Source organism: Lepisosteus platostomus, chromosome 27 (assembly GCF_059453375.1).
Source record: "Lepisosteus platostomus isolate fLepPlt1 chromosome 27, fLepPlt1.hap1, whole genome shotgun sequence".
Classification (NCBI taxonomy): Eukaryota; Metazoa; Chordata; class Actinopteri; order Semionotiformes; family Lepisosteidae; genus Lepisosteus; species Lepisosteus platostomus.
Window position 1 is genome coordinate 7,692,645 of NC_142637.1, and position 19,425 is coordinate 7,712,069.

The 19,425-nt window shown below is 49.4% G+C and overlaps 2 protein-coding genes across 6 annotated transcripts in view; one reads left to right on the plus strand and one right to left on the minus strand.

Annotated features, from left to right (window-relative positions):
• The window catches only part of cbarpb (CACN subunit beta associated regulatory protein b), a 30,109-nt gene extending 23,107 nt beyond the window's left edge, over positions 1–7,002 (plus strand). For all 5 annotated transcript variants that reach the window (XM_088622176.1, XM_088622172.1, XM_088622173.1 and 2 more), the window contains exon 10: positions 55–7,002. In XM_088622176.1, the coding sequence (XP_088478302.1) occupies positions 55–1,450 (1,396 nt within the window). In that variant the 3' untranslated portion in view covers positions 1,451–7,002. The remainder of the gene's footprint in view (positions 1–54) is intronic.
• A 1,392-nt stretch (positions 7,003–8,394) lies between these two features.
• stk11 (serine/threonine kinase 11) overlaps positions 8,395–19,425 on the minus strand; it is a 48,129-nt gene continuing 37,098 nt past the window's right edge. Inside the window, exons 10-11 of the mRNA XM_088622178.1 lie at positions 15,307–15,564; positions 8,395–12,744 (exon numbers count right to left, since the gene is read on the minus strand). Coding sequence (XP_088478304.1) covers positions 15,353–15,564 — 212 coding nt within the window. The 3' untranslated portion in view covers positions 8,395–12,744; positions 15,307–15,352. The remainder of the gene's footprint in view (positions 12,745–15,306; positions 15,565–19,425) is intronic.

A 19,425-nucleotide genomic window follows, 5' to 3' on the forward strand; every position in this document is an offset into this window, starting at 1 on the left:
TTGTGGCCCTGGGTGGAGGGTCTTAACGGCTGTGTGTGGGTGTCCTTGCTGCAGGTTAGAGACGGTGGAGGTGGTGCTGGAGGCGGGAACCGGCGTGATGGCCCCTCCCCTGGCCCCACCCCTGGCCCCGCCCCAGGGGGAGGAGGGGGCGGGCTGTGGGCGGGAGGGCTCCGAGCACCAGACCATCTACCGGGACATCTGGACCCTGCGCGCCTCGCTGGAGCAGTACGCCTCCTCCGACCAGAGCAGCAACAACGACAGGGATTCCGTCCGGAGCGACGCGGATAGCGTGTGCTCGCTGGGGGGCGGCGGGGACAGGGGGGGGCTGCCCAGCTACCCTTCGCAGGACATCGAGGACGAGCTGGAGGCGGAGCTGGAGCCGGGGGCGGAGAGGGAGGGAGGGGCCAAGCAGGGCAGCGTGGACTCGGAGAGGGGCAGCGACGGGGAGGCGGGGAACCGGAAGCTGCTGCAGATGGACAGCGGCTACGCCTCCATCGAGGCCCCCCCCCGCGCCCCCGAGGAGCTGCGGCTGTTCGGCAGCGCCGGCGCCGGCGGGAAGGACAAAACGGCCTCGGAGAAGAGGCGCTTCTTCACCAGCGCGGGGCGCAAGGGCACGGTGTGCGAGAGCTTCGAGGAGCGGCTCTTCGACGAGGAGCTGGAGGAGGAGTCGGCGGGCAGCGGCGCCGAGCAGGAGAGCCCGCTGGGGTGGTCCCCCTACAGGCGGATGTTCGGCGCCCAGTCGCCGCCGCCGCCGCCACCGCCGCCGCCCCCCCTGCCCCGCCGGGACTACAGCATCGACGAGAAGACGGACGCGCTCTTCCACGAGTTCCTGCGCCACGACCCGCAGTTCGACCAGCCCGACTCGCCCCTGCGGGCCAAGCACCGGTCCCGCGCCCACCTGCGCAAGGCCTGGCAGCGCGCCAAGCAGTACAGCGACCCCGGCGTGCGCTTCCCCCCCGCCTTCGAGAGGCACCGCACCCCGCTGCGCCGCGGCGACAGCGTCAACTGCCCGCTGGACGCCCGCTACCACGGCACCCTGCCCCGCATCGTCAGCGCCGCCGACGAGGAGGCCGGCGAGGGCGGCCCGGGCTCGGGGGGGGCGCCCCGCGGGGCGGAGGCGGACGGGGACCCCCGGGAGGGCAGCCCCAGCAGCGGGAGCGGCGGCAGCAGCCGGACGATCAAAGAAGAGGAAGACCCCCCTCCTCCCCCTCCTCCTCCTCTTCCGTCGGACGGCGCCCCCGAGCCCCCCGAGCCGCCGGACGACCGCGTGCCCCCCCCGGCCCGGCCCCCCGGCGTGGGCTACGGCCCGCAGACCCTCGTGGCCGAGCTGACGGACAAGCTGGCGGCCGGCCTGGAGGAGCGCCTGTACGCCGGCCTCCGCGGCGCCCGGGAGAGCTCGGAGTGCGCGGTGGCCGTCGCGCACGCCTCTCCCGACCACAGCCCAGTGTAGCATGACTCCAGCCCCCTCTCGTCCGCTGTACTGCCTTCCAGACCTACCGCACGGCTCCCAGAAGCCCCTCGGCTCAGCCCCGGGCCAGGCCCCGCCCAGGGAAAGAGGTACGACACGCAGAGCGCCTTCAGCCTCGCCGTTTAGACTCCGACGGCTGTAGAGAAGCTACCTAACTTGGATGAACTGCTCTTTAGTTTAGGGGTTGCAAAACGGCTTACTCCATAGGTGGATAATAGACCAGCTGCTCTTGTGCTGAGAAAGTGCTAAAGATAGTTGGCAAACCTCCTCCTGCAGTTGAGGTTGGGGCAAGGGGAGCAGCTCGGGCTGTGTTCAGGAACGGGGCTTTGTTACCAGCGATGAGCTTACAGCAGGAGTTGTGCAATGATCACCATTCCGTCACTCTGTTCGAGAAATATTCCATTGAAGGTTTAGGAACAGCTTTTGCCACCCCTAATCTAAAGTGGTACCACTAATTCCTTGTCCGGTTTTCTTGCCTGCGTTTCTGTTAAGTCACGGTTTCCTTCCACAACCAATGTCCTCCACTGACCTGTTCCTGCGCTTAACACGGTCATTTGCCTTGACGAACGATGCCAACTCCTCCCAAATTCTTATTTCTGCATTCCGTTTTTTCCAGTAAGGTAATCAAGGCTTGCTAACCTATGTGCCTTCTGCACTAACAACCCCACTGTGAAACAGGGTGCTATCAGTCCTGTCCACACTACTTTACTGGGTAAGACGAGGTGCAAAACTCCTGTCCTGGAGTCCACAGGGTCTTTGTAATGCCAGGTTAACGTACTCCCAATTTACGCCAGTGGTGAAGAAAAGAAATCCTTCTTTTTAATGTCCTACTGCACACAAGTGCTTTAGGTGAAACTGGGTGTGTATGTGAAATGTGTGCAGTTAGATACAGGCTGAGTCTCACGCAGTAGGCACCCCTAGGGGGCGAGGGGGGCAGGTCGTACTTAGTAGTCTGTGCAGGCTGCCAGCAGGCCCTCTTGGGAAGACGGATCTGAGTTGCACAGAAGTCAGAGTGAGGAGATCAGGTCCGGGGGCCATGTTTGATGCAAAGCGCACTGGTACAAGGAGCCAGAGGACATCCACTGCATCCCAGGGCCAGGAGTTTGGCACCGCCTCTGGGCTCTTCTCTTCCGTGTTTCGGTGAACACGCCGAGTCAAGTGACTCTTGCAAACTGCTTGTGTTTGGGTTTTAATTTCCTTTCCTTTAACAACAACAACAACAAAAAAAGTCTTCAATCCCTGGTGGTTTTCTGGGTGGGCCAATTTAAACAGGGAACTGCAAAGGAAAACGAAAGCCGAATTAAATTTCTTCTTTATGGGTCGTCTTATCCTGCTTTGAGGAAATTCTGCCTGGATGTGTGGCAGCAGAGTCACATGTGTCCTGTTGTGGCCACATGGCAGGGTGGAATAGTTCCTTATGAAGGTGTCGCCTTATCAATTTTTCTATGCGTCTCAGTTTGAATGGAAATCTGCCAAGATCCCGGGATCAAAATCAATTGATCAATAGGTTACAGGAAATGTTTTTGTGCTCCCATTCAGCATGGTTCCTTTCTGTTGCTCGTTGAGTTCTAACACTGGTTCTTTTTTGTGCCAAAAATATCTCCCCTACATTTTCTTAAAGACATTAATTAATAGACAGTGTTATCTTGGCTCGTCAGTTTTTCTCTGCATTTCGATATGCGTTGTCTTCTGCTGTATGTGCCAACAATAAGCATATTCTGGAAGGAAAGATTATTATTACAAGGGATATGTTCAAATGTTTTAAAAACTGAAAGCTTTGCACTCATAAATGCATTTTTAAATATCAGATCCTCATCTGTTCCAAAGAGTTGTCTGTATAGTAGGTTACTCCACCCTCCTCAGAAACTCCCAAGTGTATAGTTCTGGCTGGAGAACTCAAAGAAGCTCATGACTTAATTAAGTGCCCTTGCTCTTTAATTGTTTGGTGAGGAGGTGGGTGGAAATAGATCTGTCTTCATGGGAACCCAGACAGGCAGAAAAACAAGACCATCTTTGAATCCCACTGAAGCAGTACCTGAATTGAAAAATGTCTTTCCCTGAAGCTGCATTCCAATGGGAATTTTGGTCAGTTTCAAGAGCTTGTATGGCACATTAAAGCAACTAGGATTTACCCACAACGAGAAAACAATCCGTAACATTTCAGTGCTGGTAAAATATCGGTGAGGGTCATTATACTCATAATAAAATGCAGAAACCCCCTCATCTCTTGCTAGATGAGCTGACTCTATGGCACAGTTACTAGGGCTTCCACAAAGGCCGAGATCAGGTTGGTGCTGCCAAACATTTTGAAAATCTTTTTTTTTTTCAAAAAAAGGGCAAACATTTCTCATCGCAGGGTCATCTGCAGCCACAGAGCGAGACCTCGTTTACAACACTGTGTACAATTTCAATCACCACATGACATTACACAAAACACTGATGCTCTCGGTACATACCCAGGCTAAGGGGTATCTCTGGCGCTAAAAGGCTAAAGAAGTTGAGTCCTTCTAGACTATGGGGAACTTGGTCTAAGTATTTAAAATCCTTAAAGGCAAAGGCAACTTAATGGACAACAGTGAAACAAACCAGTGGACACAAGTTCATGCATAGGAAGTGCATTTAAAACTTAATGGGAGACTTTACACAAAGGGTTGGGGGAGTCTGGAACGAGTTACCTAGTCATGCTGTCAAAAGCTGCTACCTTGACTTTTTTCCAAGACGGGCTTGCAGGAGGTCCTCAGATCAATTAGCAATTAGCAGCCAAAACGAGCTAAATGTGTCAAAAGGCCTTCTCTGGTTTGGAAAGTTTCTGATGTCCTAATGTGGAGACTCCTAAGCTCCCAGGAAACGTATGAGAGAGAAACTCTCGAGCTTTCCACTGCTCACCATTGGCTCAGACACAGATCTTAATTCGGGCTAAACTGCACAGCTTCGTTTCTTTGTTCCAGTGCTGCTTGTTCTTGAACAAGGCTAGCTGTGCTCCCTAAGAAACTTTAGATTAACGCTGAATAAAATGAAGAGCCCCCTTCAGATGCATTACGGCACTTTAAAACAAATCTCAGCTCTTGAAGAGCTGTAGGATCACTGCTGCACTTCAGTCAAAAAAAGAATGTGTTATATTCTGAATTAGTCCCAACTGTGATGCCTTATACAAGCTCTGCAGCACCATCTCTAAAGCAATTCAATTTCGTGATCTGTGTCGCTGTCAACAGTCTCTAATACTATCACAAATGGCTTTAGGGATCCTTCAGGAGACATGCTGAATAGGGACTGGGAAAATTATTTCTAACTGCAAACTTCAGCACAGTTCTTATTCATCACTGTGTTCCTTGCGGGCAATGTAGGGAAGAGGAGCAGACCGATGTTCCTAAAGTTAATAACAGACCTAGCACTTGGAGAGAAGTCTGTTCGCAGTCTTCGAACAATTTTGTGCTGAAAAAAAAATTTTTTTTTTAAAAACAGATCTAAAACTCCCTCGTTTTGCTAAGCAGAAGGAGACAATTTCTGAATGTAAGAATAGTATGGGAATTCAAATTCTCAGTATAGCGTTTTTTTTTTAAAAAAGCTCATTTTCACTGTATTTGGTTTCACTTTGAATCGCTTCACACTGGAGAACGACTGTTCTGTCCTTGACATCATTCAAATTTCGAACACATCTCAATGTAACAATACCACCTAACTCAGCTTTGAAATGGCCCGTTATCAGCCTGGCCTAGATCTGACCTAGCCCCTAAGTAAGTTTTTTTCCCATGCACATGACCTGAAACAAAACCCACACGCTACGCTGATTAAATTTAGCGTCCTTGGGGCCTGTTTCTGAGATCGCGGTACTGCCGGCTCTGGTTTGTGCCTTTCAGTACGGCAGGAACAGCACCAAGGCCAAAGTCGTCCCGTCGTGGAAACTTGTAAAGACAGCACTTGCACTCTTACCGAACGGTTTCATCCAACAGCTGCAGAGAGATCTTCCTTCTAGAATCCAGTCTGTGCTTCCAGTTGTGACTTTGGTTCCAGACAGCTTCATGCTACCATCACGCAGTCTCAAGAGGAAAGCCTGCTACACAGCTACAGCTGTGCGCACCAGGAGGACAGCACAGCTCCAAAGTACTGCAGTGCTCACGAACAGCACCAATACTGCCGGCCATTATTCTGAATGTTTTTTTATGACAATAGGGGGGGGGGGGGGGGGCGGGAGACATGGGGTGGGGAAACAGTTTATTTTTCTTTACTGCTCAAATAGCATTCAGGGGGCAAAATGGCAGCTTTTCAGATCCCTGCGAAACTGTGAGAACATGGAGAAGAGCTTCTTCTATCTTCCTTTTCCAGAACATTTGACAGCGCGCTTCCCCTTTCCCCCTCGCACACCCAAAGCCAAAAAAAAAACCATTTTTCTTTTAGAATTTATATCCCTCCCAGCGAAGAGGAGGATGGGTTCATGAAGGGAACAAATGAACCCATCTAATGCCTGTTACTGCATTCGTCCAAACCCACTCGCTCTGTGTCCCGATTCATGCTGTTTCCTCATCACTCATCACATACAGTATCTCCTCTGAGCTTCTGGTCGGACGTCTCCCCCAGCACCTGGTAACACAGACAGTTCAGAGGACTCCTGTTATATCACTCTCGAACCATGAGCCTGAGTCCTCTTGGACATCCAGCTCTCCACAGCGACAGGCGATTCAAGTCTCAGTGGAGCCCAGCTGAGGAGCCATTCTCTAGGTGTGGCTGACACTCTTAACAGAAGCCCAGTAACCACTTATCAATAAACGACGTGTAAAGATTGATTTTACTCTGTCCTGTTATATATAGCAGTGGCCTGCTGCAGAAGGTAAATTAGTTTGTTCTCATTAGGTAGAGACTTAATTAGGGACCGGCTGCCCGTAATTAAGTAGTAAAATCAGTTTTGTCAGAACTAGCTAGTTTTTTTTCTAAGATTTACAGAACCGTAATATTGTTCAAGTGATATTTTGTATGGAATATATATGCTATTATTTTGGTTATATACATAGAGATATCCTTGCTATATATACATATACGATGGTTAGCATTACATACTGAAAGAAACTTTCTCCGAGACATGAATAGATTTATGTGAATTACTGTGTATAAGAAATATAGACAAAAGATTTTGGGCATTTTTACTTTTCCATGATCACTGAGAAAATTCCAGACAACGTAGGGCATTAATGATGCAGTTCTTTCCATGTAAAAAAAGAAAATCCGTACTGGTATCCTTAGATTTTAAATTCTGTTTGGTTATTTTTGTTGGTGATGCCGGCTGATGAGATTTTGTGCACATTTTACTGCCGTTTATTTTCCGTTTCAAACCTGTTTCTGTGCTCCTGCTTGTAAAATTGACTTGACTGCTCGTTTCTAAAAGGAATTCCTTGGGGGGGGAACAACTGAATTCTCCATTCTTTGGGAAAAACAAAACAAAACAAAAGTCACTTCTGAACCGCAACCCACAGAACTTTAAGGGACCAAAAAGTGAAATGTACTTTTATTTTCAATCGGCAAATAAAAGAATGAAGCATTAACTGCTGTGGTGAATGTGTTGGTTATAAAATAGATGCAGTAACTACTGTGGTCTGGGGTCTCTGGTGAGAATGACGAGTTCCGCCAGTTCTGATCCAAACATTGGGATTCATACCTGAGTCACTGCCCATTCCCAGGCACCAAGCAGATAAACGAAACATCACTGAAGCTATGATCTGGGATGGACTGGCGTCCTGCCCAGGGGCGTACCCTGCCTTGTGCCCGTTGCTTGCTGGGACAGGCTCCAGCTCTCCCCTGCGACCCTGAGTTGGATAAAGCCGTCAGAAAATGGATGGAGTGGTGATCTCATAAACAGAGGTGCCTGAGGAGTAAAGAGCAGGGACTGAGGATTCAGAGCTTCATTTCAGCGTGTGTTCAGTCAGAGGCCTTCCTACCACTCTCGCAGGCAGCAGTGTGGCACGGGGGGGGGGGCCCGGAGCTGGAGGGTTGCGGGTTCGAATCCCAGGTGAGACACTGCCGCAGCACCCTGCAGCAAGCAAGTTGCTTCACCTGAACAGCTCCAGTACAAACACCCAGCCGTGTAAACGGGTGTGAACGGAAAATCACTTTTGGATAGAAGTGTGGGCCACACACATAAATGAAGACAAAGAAAATGAACTTGCGCTTCTCTAAACTATAGTCCACCCGTGTGCTAAATACACAACACCGGCAGGGGGGTGTTCCTTGGTGCGGAAGAAGCCTGAAGCCTGTTTATTCGGACCCCCAAACCTGGTCGTCACTTTCTTTTCTTGGAGGGGAAGGGTGACAGTCCCCTACCATGAAAAAGAATCCACTCATGCCGCAATGTTAAAGACACGCTCCCAAATAGGGAGGGCTAACCGAGTCCTTCAAAGCAGCTGGAGACTCCAGTGGGTTCTGAAAAGGTGCTTGAGAGGAACCTTTGCTCGGAACAGACTTTGATCCGAAGAGAACAGGAGTTGCTCGATCGCTATCAAGACTTGTAAGCAAAATCAACTGAAGATCCAAGGCTTCTTGCCTGCAAGTCCCAGCTCTTGCAGAACCAAAGTGAGCAGAGCCCCTTGGAACTGAACAGAATACAACCTTTTCACAGGAGCAGGAAAAGGGCAGCAGTCACAGTGGTTGTAAGTGGGTGGCCTTACAGCAGATGAATTGAATTCTGCATATTATTTACTTGTAATCTGAAGCAAAAACCCTTGCTCAGGAAGACAAAGCACCTCGACGTACGCTGGCACAGACAACCACACGCGCACGCGCACACACACACACACACAACTCTCCGTCTCTGGAAGAATGATGCAATGCACTGGATCTTAAAAAAATCTTTACTGTTCACCCCATAAAATTGGATTAGTCACATCCATGGATTTTTTTATGTTGTCGAATTGGGGAAAAAAAAAAAACAGCAGCCTGAATTTCCATCTTATTTCTGTAGTGGCGGCGTCACGTTTATTCAAAATACCTTTTTCAACAAGCAGGGCTTTAAGCACTGCAGCATAGAGTTCCGTTAGTAATATGAATTCACACAGACAGACCCTTCCCATGTCACTCAGACCACACAAAAACAAAAGGAAGATGAGCGCATGGGCTACAGCATGAATCCCTCAGCACAGACAGCCCTACTGTCATCACCAGAGCCTGATAATGACATATGTCTTGTGAACAGGAGTTATTTCTTTTTTTCCTCCCCCTCATGTGCCATTAAAATCAACGTGGTTACCAACTGAAACAACAGATTGACTGAAGCAACCTCAAACCAGCAAAGACACAAGGCTGTCATTTCAAAGCTCTGGAGATCAAACACCATGCTTAATAATAATAAAAGAATCCCTTACATGTATATAGTGCTTTTCTGGGCACTCCACACTCGCGCTTTACAGGTCATGGGGATCACCACCAGTGTGCAGCCCCACCTGGATGATGCTCCAGTCCGCTCCCCACACACCAGCTCTCAGTGGGGAGGAGAGCAGAGTGATGAAGCCAGTTCAGAGATGGGGATTATTGGGAGGCTGGGGGAAATCTGGGCAGGATACGGGGGTAACACCCCTAGTCATTTCAATAAACACCCTGGGATTTAATGACCACAAAGAGTCAGGACCTCGGTTTTACGTCTCACCCAAAGGACGGCGCCCGTTTACAGTGTAGTGTCCCCTTTGCTATACCTGGGCATTAGGATCCACACAGACCACAGGTTGAGTTCCCCTTACTGCCCCCCCAATACCTCATCCAACCTTAGTTTTTCCCCAGGAGGTCTCCCATCCAGGTACTGGCCAGGCTCACACCTGCTGGGCTCCAGTGGGGCTGCCAGCTGGGAACTGCAGGGTGATACAGCTGCTTGTTCAGCCCTGAAACCCAGAGGCTGTTGGATGTTTGCCTATCAGAAGGCAAGCTGAAAAAAACCTTTTCCCTGCCCAGGAATGTGTGGTATCTTGCAGGCCTTTTATCAGGAAACCAAAACAATCAGCCTCCACAGTCCACTATTGTAGAAAGGTAATGATGTTGCTGCATTCAACCAGCAAGGTCAGGGTTCTGTGCTAACTTCTGATGTCACTCCCTTGAACACAGAATAAGGTTGCCCTAGCAAAAAAAACACCAGGACTGCACCATCTATAAGGCCACAGCACAACAATAATAATACTTGCTTACACTTATATAGCGCTTTTCTGGACACTCCACTCAAAGCGCTTTACATGTCATGGGGATCCCCTCCAGCACCACCAATGTGTACCCCCACCTGGATGATGCGACGGCACCCATAGTGCGCCAGTGCGCTCCCCACACACCAGCTCTCAGTGGGCAGTAGAGCAGTGATGAAGCCAGTTCAGACATGGGGATTATTAGGAGGCCATGACTGCCCGGCGTCCTGGCCAAAAATGGGAAATTTGGCCAGGACACTGGGGTTACACCCCTACTCTTTTCGAGAAACACCCTGGGATTTTCAATGACCACAGGGAGTTAGGACCTCGGTTTTATGTCTCATCCAAAGGACGGCACCTGTTTACAGTATAGTGTCCCCCCAACGCTCTGCATTTTAATTACTCAGGCTCACGTGATGTGGCTAAATAGTGCATCCCAAATTTAAAGCCTCCCAGGGACTTGACACACCTTTTAACAAACAGTAACTTCTTAATTATTCCAGGGCCAAGGAAAAAGAAGATTATAGAACACCAGCACTGCATTGGACCTTTGGCACTTTCACAAACAAACCTCTGGTCTGAAATTCAGAATTATCCTCGACAATACAACCAAAAGGAGAGGTGCACCCCCTGTCCTCTAAAACTATTCTTCTGCCCAAGCCAGTGCCTGCAGAGGCTCAGGTGGAGGCAGATACAGACAAACCACAGGGTTGAAAGAGGACCTAGAGCTCCTGAAAGCTGACAAACTCATGGCGGCACAGAAGGAAAAGATTTCTATCCAGGGGAATGCTAATGAAACACTTTCCATTTTTAGCCATTAAACCCCTATGACCCAGTTTCCTCCGCCTCCTGCTTTCCACAAACTGCAGATGCAAAGAAAATCAGGGCACCGGCAAAGTACAGTGAAAATGCAAGACTGGCATTTTTTTGCTGTTGGCCTGCGTTTTACTTGGAGTCAAGGTGTGTGTGTGTGTGTTTGGTTATTCACAATGACATGCTTAAGAAAACACTGAACTGATGCAGGCTGAGAAACCTCAATGTAAAAAAAAAAGTTTGCTCTTCTCCAATTTGGCTGCTGAATCTTAACTTCCTCTGCCTTTCACGCAGAAATAAACTTCAAATCAGTGCCGCCCTCCTCTCAGCCAGCCATGTGCACACAAGCCTCACAGCAATGTACCCCCAGTGTGCACTGCCCCCCGGTGTTAACATTTACTTCCTAAAGGAAATTTCCCAATTTTCCTGCTTAAATTTGCGTTACTGAAATACCATGAGATACAACAGCCATGCAATAATGTGACAATGAATGATCCAGCTCTATTGCTGAATTCTACATCCTGGCATCTTCCAAGAACCATCTGGATCAATTCCTTGGGTGAATAAGCTACAAGTTAAATGGACTAACAGGACTGAACGCCCCCCCGCCTCTGGTTTGTAATCGATTTCATGCACCTGTTTCTTACGTTTCAGTATGACGTGCTTTGCACCAAGATGCAGGCTCCCAGCGGCCCATCACACTGAAAATATTCACATGGGGGGGCACGGCCTGAAAGCTGTCTCACTGGTAAATCTCTCCCTGGGTCATGGCATTCAGGAGGTCTGTCCAGGAGGGCTGGGACCATCCCAGTCCCCCCTCTGTGTGCAAGGGCCCGAGATCCCAGCTGCTACTGAATAACTAAAGAAACAACATTCCCCAGCGGGACAGATCAGCCCCCTGGACAAAACTCACCTTCTGTGGTGGTGGTGGGGGGGGGGGGGAACCCACCATGATCTTACGACTCAATGATCCATTTTGCCCTTGTCGTAACACGGGCCTTTTCTGTGCTCGTTGCTAACCCTTCCTTTGAGCCACTATATTTTATATTCTACGAGCAATGTTCAGAAATACCAAAAAGATGAATGATTAGGATCAATACGCAAATAACCGCTTGCTTTCATGTTGACGTACAGCAGTAAGGGGGTACCTACTGAATGAGATGTGCTGGAATGCTGTACAGCAGTGTTCGGGACCCGGTTTTGTATTTTGGGGTCCTATTGGGCACTTTAATAGTGTTCAGAAACCGGAGGAGGCTGCACACTAGATCTAGGTCCCTCAGCTCTTTTATCTACATATAAAAAATGAGTCAAGAAGATGCACACATCCGAAACTGCTGAAGTGCTGTCCAGGAAAAAAAAAAATCCACAGAAGTGTTAAAATCGAGCTGAAGGCAGACTCTCTACTCCCAAAAAACCTCCTCTGAACCTGTCAATCAGGACATTGCGTCCTCCGGTGTGTCAGCATGCCCCGAGGTGCAGGCCGAAGCACAGGCGGGTTGTTTTTCAGAGAAAGTGTGCGCCCAGCTCATTTTATTGCTTCTCTACAATTCAGGCTTCTCCCACTCGCCACAGACTTCTCCTGTTGCTCCGTCCACTGCCTCAGAACTGAAATAATGCAAAAAAAAAAATCACAAAAGACTACCAATCTGGTCTGGTCGGGATGCCTTTTTTTATATATAAATAATAATTAAAAAAATAAAAAACTAACAGAAAAACAAAGAAACCCAAACATCCCAGTCTTTTTTTTTTTGGAAGTCTTTCCCTTTTTTCCAAACCCTTTACAGCATGCAGCTTTATTTTCTTAGAATAATCTTTATCACCATCATCATCATCATCAGTATTTATTATTAATATTATTCTTTACACATCGCAATGTGTATCTATTATACTGCAAAGGATAACTGCAAAAAAATAGAATCTAAAAAAATAAAACCACCAAAAAAAAAAAGTGCATCTAAATGGCTCCGCAGAAAAGTTCCACACGCATTGGTGCCGTAATGTGGCTCGTCCGCGCCGATCTGCGACCCAGGCTTCTTCCCAGGAAGGGCGGGGGGGGGAAAGGAGAAAATCTTGGCTTCATTTGGCAAGGAGGCTTTCCTCCTCGGAGACTCCCCTTTCTCTGTCCGTGTCATCCATGGGGTGTTTGTGTACATCCCCCTGTCCTGTTCCCGCTGTTCCAAACAAACCAGCCTTCAGACAAGTCCGTCCGAAAAGGATCGGGAACGAAACGGGAAAGGTAGTGCCGCTCAATCCCCCCCCCCCCCCCCGGCTGTCTGGTTAGGAAAATCCCAAAAGGAAAAAAAAAAAAGAAGAATCCTGGTGGGGGGAGAGAGAAAAAACAAACACACAAACAACACGTTACAAACGCAGGCCTTTGTCTTGAAATAAACTGAACGTTCTCCTGCAGTAACTCTGAAACCTACGAGCTCATGCGTGCTACTGGGCTTGGATGGGCGAGGAAGACCGACAAAAGAAAAGATGGCCAGTGAAATGGCTTCCTCTGCACACTTGCAGGGGCTATCCTGATAGACGTGCGGCTCTGTGGCAGGTGCCTGAGGCTCTGCCGGCTCGAGGCTAGGAGTGCTGGGATGTTGCAGGCTGGGGGCGGGGGATCGCCCTCCAGGAGCTCAACGCTGCTCCTTAAGAGTCTTGGGAGCTGTCGCACAGGAGGGCACAGAAGCAAGACTGGGCTGAGTGGCCCACCGTAGGACCCCCAGGCATCCCAGCTCAACCTCATCCCTCAGGTTTGGTGTCTTGGCGTCTTCCCAACCCTCACCCCCCCGGAACTACACGTGTGGTCCCACCCAGGCTGCAGGGACGCCGCGCTGGTGCAGGGAGGTGAATCTAAACCACCTGCTTCTCCCCCCCCACAACCAGCCCCCCCCCCATCCCCATGCAACTGTCCTACCAGTCCATGGGCTGCCACCCGACCACACCAGCGGCGCACGACGTGTGGGGGCAACACCCAGCTCCTGCTGGCCCTGAGGGTACAGGGAGTGAGAACGCAGACGGGTGCCAGTGCTGCACGCTCAATATCCGCCCCTTGCTCAAGCGATCATGTTAAGGCCTTTTCTTTCCCTGGGAGAGGTGAGTATATGCAGGGGTACGGCAATGGTGTCACTGTTCTACGGATGCAATGTCTTGTACCTTTACTGGAGCAAACATTGTTAAAAAAAATTCGGCCCCGGGTTACATGTTAAGAACCTGCAAGCTCTACAATTTCCCCTCTTATCACTTTTGGGTGTTTCGTACGTAGCTGAGCTCTGAGTCTGTCTCAACGGGATTTAAAATGGATCAGAAGGGCTTTCTCCCCTGCTGTCCTCACTTAAAAAAATACAAGCACAGAGAACTACGGAGCAGAGATTCCTCCCCCCCACCACCAAACATTTTTGATTCTTTGACTCTCTTAACATACCTGATTTCAGTCAGTCACTGCAAGAATGTGTGGGAGGCACTGATGACTCATTCTATTGAAACTTATTACATTTTTTTTTACTTTTGTTTCCCTCTCCTGCTTCTGATTTTCATTATTTTTCATCCTCTGTCATGAGAATTGATTTTTTCGACGTTCTGTGGCTAGCACAAAGGGAGCTGCACAGCCATCAGATTGGGGTGCAGGGCTGCAGTGTGTCCGGTAGCTTAGGAGTTAAGAGTCCTGGGCTGTAGTGTGTTCAGGAGCTCAGCGCTTAGAGTGCAGAGCTGCACTGGGTTCAGTAGCCCAGTGTTAGAGAGTGTTGGGCAGCAGAGATGAAAAACAGGGTGGCGATATCTTTTACCCGCTCAGTGCAGTGCTTTCCTACACATTAAGTGTCTTAAGTAAGCCCCCCAAAAAAACAGAAAACCTCAGAACCAATGCACCAAGTATTCCAATATGTACTATGGACTGAAATCGCAGAGAATGGAGAAAGGGGCTTTAAAAAAAACGACCAAAGACACAATAGACTATGACGACAAAGGAGTTCAATTAATAAAAAAGGAGCTTAAAAAAAAAAAGATCAATGCTAACTTTTCTTCTAAAGAAGCCCGAGCAGTGCAAGGAAAGACCGGAGAAGCTTGTTAGGATGGCAGGAGCGTTCTTGTGAATGAGTCATCGACGCAGACGAGCTGGGGGGGGCAGGGGGGGCTGATGCACTGACATGAATGAGCAGGTGCTGCTGGAGGGGGGGGGGGGGGGGGGGGGAGAGAGGGGGTGAAAACCCTGGAAAGCTGATTACACTGCAGCTCTGTCCTCCCACGCTCACACCCACACTCCGGCGCTCATCAGCCACGAGCCCCCAGAGGAGGGGGAGACGGGCGGAGGGATTTCTACACAGATGAAAGCTCCCTCGTCTATCTCCAGCCCCGTTTCATTCGGTTTCAGAGCGTGCCTTTTTCTCTTTTACGCCATCACCTCCATTTGTTTGAGCCAAAATATTTCATTGTGGAAATAAAAAAAAAAAGGAGCTGGAGAAGGAGGGCAGAGGGAGGTGACATCTCCCACATTAAACACCGATTTCACACCCTCTTTCTCTTTACTGGACAGGTGTGACGCTCCTTCCTGAGACATTTCCGATACAGAAATCGAAGCTGTATTGATGGGCAGCCTATCACACCTCCTGGGGGGATAATAACAAGGACAGAGTCGAATGCCTTTAGCTACCACAGGGATGGGCAATCCCAGTCCCAGGGGGCTGGTGGGTAGGTAGGTTTTCAATCGAACCCGGGTCTCATTACTGGCTTCAGAGGACCAATTTAACCCCTTCTCCCAGCTCTTCCTATGCTGCCATTTTGAAGAGTCCCAGAACACCTGCAGACAAGCCGATCCTCCCTGCATCAGGACCACACCCCCTCCAGCTGCTGCCCTGCTCGGCACCCCAGCAGGCTCGCCCCAACACTCACCAATACAGTGCGTGGCTTCGGGTTCGAGGGGCGGGGGGGGGCTGGCTCACTGCTGCTTGCAGGTGGACAGCTTGCGGATCTTGCTGCTGGTGGACACGCCCTTCCGGGACGGGTTGGAGGAGGAGCTGGAGCGCCGGTCCGGTTTCGACTTGCTGTTGAGCTGCCCCGCCTCCATGCCGTTCACGCACAGGGGCTTCGGGAGGCCCTGGCCCCGGCTCCGCCCGTTCTGCTCTGCCTCCTCTTCCTCGGGCACCTGCCCTGTGGAGAACGCAAGCACAGGAGCCGCTGAAGGGCCGAACACAGTATCCGATGGGAGGCAGCCCGTGCCGAACTACAGGAACCCAGTAGACCAAAGACAACTGCAAGAACCGTCCAGCTCTGGACCTGCAGGCACGAAGCATCCTTACAAATTCATTCCACCTGAGATCTGGCTTCAATGAAGTACCTGCTGGCTTAAATGAAAGTTTTAAGCCCAATTCCTTAGCTCTTGTGTTTTTAACAGTTTAAAATAACCTGTGAGAGCTCATAGCATACAGGCCTGACAGAGAGAGAAATAAACATTGACAAAAGGCCCAGCACAAAATGGAGCCGACACAAACACCCACGTTGACACCATGGGCCAGGTGCAGGTGCTGTGAACTCATTACAGGACTGTAAAGGAACTGGACAATTTCCAGGGCATTTAGGGTTTTAACATAACGGGGCTTAAAGATCATTTAAAGGTTTTTTTTTTTTTAATGCGTTTCCGTCTGTAGTAAAATGCAAAGCTAACCACACCTGATCATGGAAGGATCGCAGGGTTTTTATCTTTGAAAGCAAAAGTTACGTGAAACAAAACTGCTATTTTAAAAAAGGTTTTAAGACTCAGCGAGCTTATACACTAATTTTCCTGCAGCTCTGCACCCACCTAGCCATGCGTTTTCTAAGGGCTTCATCCCATTCAGGGCCGCGGGGGAGCCAGAGCCTATACCAGCAAGACAGGACACACTCTGGACAGGATGCCAGTCCATCGCAGGGCACACAGACACGCACACTCACACCAGGGCCGGTCCTCCTGGAACCCATTCAACCTACTGGCATGTCTTTGGACTGTGGGAAACCACAGGGGGAGAACATACAAACTCCACACAGACTGCACCCCAGGGATTGAACCTAGAGCCCCCAGCGTCCCCCCAGACTCCTTTACCAAGATGGGGGGGGAGGGGGAAAAAAAATCAAGATCAGAGAGACCGACAGCTGTGATGTGTCCTCACGCTTGCAAAGTGAGAATGGAAAACACAGCCCTCGAGGATTCACACATTTGGAGAAGACATCTTGGGAGAAAACAAGCACAGCACTACTTTGTGGAGCGGAGCTAAAAATAGATTAGCGGCGAGGAACCCAGTTTTTGCATGCAGGACGATTTCTTTAGGGGAAGATTCCTCGGATGCTAACTGGAGAGAAAACTACACAACCCGGCACCCGACACCCCCCTTTCCAAGGTGACGCCCGGGTCACAGTGCCTTTACACAGGAGAAACCAGCAGCCCTCCATCACTGAAAACACAACCGACCGACGACTCAAGCAGTGCAGGGGGTGGCAGGTCACCCAACACTGAGCCCACTGCTCGCCCGTTTCTCCCTGGTGGAGAGCTGACCCAGCAGCTAGCTGGGGGGATCGTAATAAGGCCACCAACTCGAATCTCGGTTACATAAAACAGGGGCTCCCAGCCCTGATCCTGGAGGCCCCCCCCACCTGCTGGTCTTTCTCCCTCAACCGACTCAATCACAGGATTAATCTGAACTGTCTGCCGAGGGTTTTCCTCATAGCACTGCTTAGCACCTGCAAAGAAGCTTGCGCAAATGAGATTTACTATAATCGTACTACAATAAAGATCAATACAACTAAAAGCCAAAGCATGGGTATAAAAGAGGAGGGCAACCTGCACCACGAGCAGCAATATCCTGATCCCTCCTCAAGAGCAGAATACAGGCATTTAAAGAAACGAAGGGACCCCCCCCACAGAGAGCATTTGAACATTTTGGGGCACAAAAAAAAGCACAAAGGTGGAAGAAGATTTTTAGCATGACCCCAGAAGTCGAAAAACACTCAAGCAAAATAATTTCCAACAGGAGTGATCAGAGGATCCGGATTCAAAGACTTCGTGAGAATTTACAAAGTCAGAGCAGCCCATTCACTCGTTTAAGATAAAACCAAACTAAATCAGTTGGAGGAGGTGAATCACTTCCATCCCCCCCCCAAGAGAGACCTCCGAACAGTAAGGCAGGTCACCACCCCACAGCCCTCACTGCAGACAACGGGCTCGCAGGGAAAAAAAACAATCATTCGCTAATCGAATGCGGAAAGAAAATGAAAATGAAAGCAGAAGGGGGTGGGGGGAGATTGTGAAGAGGGAGAAAGAGAAAAAAGGCTAAATGCAGAGTGGAGAGAGTGGAAAGTACTGACAGTGCAGCCCAGCCGCACTGACTGCAAGATGAGTCACATAGTCGTCAAGGCAACATTAACACCATCCAGCTTAAATTGCTCATTTTCAAAACGCTTTGGAGTGAGCAGAGGACATTCGACTCGATGGGGTTTTGTGAAGCGCTGGGGGGGGGGGGGGGGGAGGTATAAAAGAGTTGATCATTTGGATCTGTGAAGCAAGCACAAAAAAAAGAGCAACGTTTGGCCACACACTTGACTGGTGGTGGTTGGGGTAGTGGGGGGGGGCAGACAGTGGGGGCAGACACTGGTTTCCCTTCATCCTGAGGAAGCCGAGCGTGTGAGGAGCTGCCAGTGGGACGATCAGCTTCTGTCGCAGCCTTCGAACCAATATTTTGATCGCACAGGCTCTCATGAAGGCACTCAAAAGACTTAAGGCACCCAATTCTAACACGGGGCAGCCGTCAGGCAGAGAAAGAGCCACGCTCCTCAACGGGATGGTGGATTATATCGCAAGCCGCTGAGCTGCTGAACAATGCTCACTGCTGCACCGGGCCATTAACACTCTCTCTCGTGTCTTTTATTTCCCGCAAAAGAAAAAACAGAACAGTTTCCATTGTTTCAGCAATTTGCATTTCAATGCGCTGTGGGGTTTTTTTTTTTAATCTTTTAAATTATTAATTTTGTGCTAATTCAGCAGAGCAAAGGGGGGAGAAAGGGGGAGGACGGGCTGGGCATGGGGAGGCGTAGGGGCTTATGGTCTGGTTTTTGGAGTTGCATGCTGGGACCGCTGTCAGAACACAACTGGTTCCCTCCTCCCACTCATGCCAGCTTTGAGGCCGAGATGCTCTCAGTCTTTTTTTTGTGGAAAATGCATTATGATTCATCTTGAGCGATGTAGTTTTTCACGCCCGGCAGAAACGATCTAAAGCTCATCTTCCTACACAAAGAGGTGCCACCAGTATATAAAAGACGTTACGAACTCGAACAGAGCCTGCGCCCTCGGTTTGCAGCTTTTAGGCCCATCTTCATAATAAACCGCGATCATCGCGGGAATATAATGGCTTTCGAAAGGAGGCAAACAAAATGAATTACAGTACTTCAACGTTTAGTCTTCACTGCAATGCTTTGGCTGCAAATCCCTTACGAACATAAAAAATAAATTTCCATATGCTGACAATGTGACAGGTATAGGAGACAAACTGTTCACATTTAGAGATTAAGGAAAATATGCTTAAAGCAACTGTGACTATTACAGCAATAGCTCATTTAGTGCTTTTGCTTCCCTGAGGACAGGAACTTAAAATTAATTTCCTGTCAAGACAGATCACACTGATTGACCACAAACATGCTGCCGACAAAGACATCAGGTCCCCCTTTGTCTTCATCAAAGCAATTAAAAACTTCTGTGTCCATCACAGGAGGATGGGAGCAGTACTGTCAAATAAATAAATAAAATAAGGAGAATTTGATTTCCCATTCCACATTAACAGGATTCCGGTAAAACGTGTTTAGCTGTGATTAATTTCTACACATAACACAGCCAGACAAATGGCTTAATAAAAACTCTGCAAAGCGCGGGGTGGGCAAAGAACAGGAGAGATTAATTAAATTAAAGAGATTTTGCTTTCCTATAAATTATAGGTGTGCATGCAAGCCTTCCATTGCAGTTTAGTAAGCAAGGCGGAGATCAAAGAC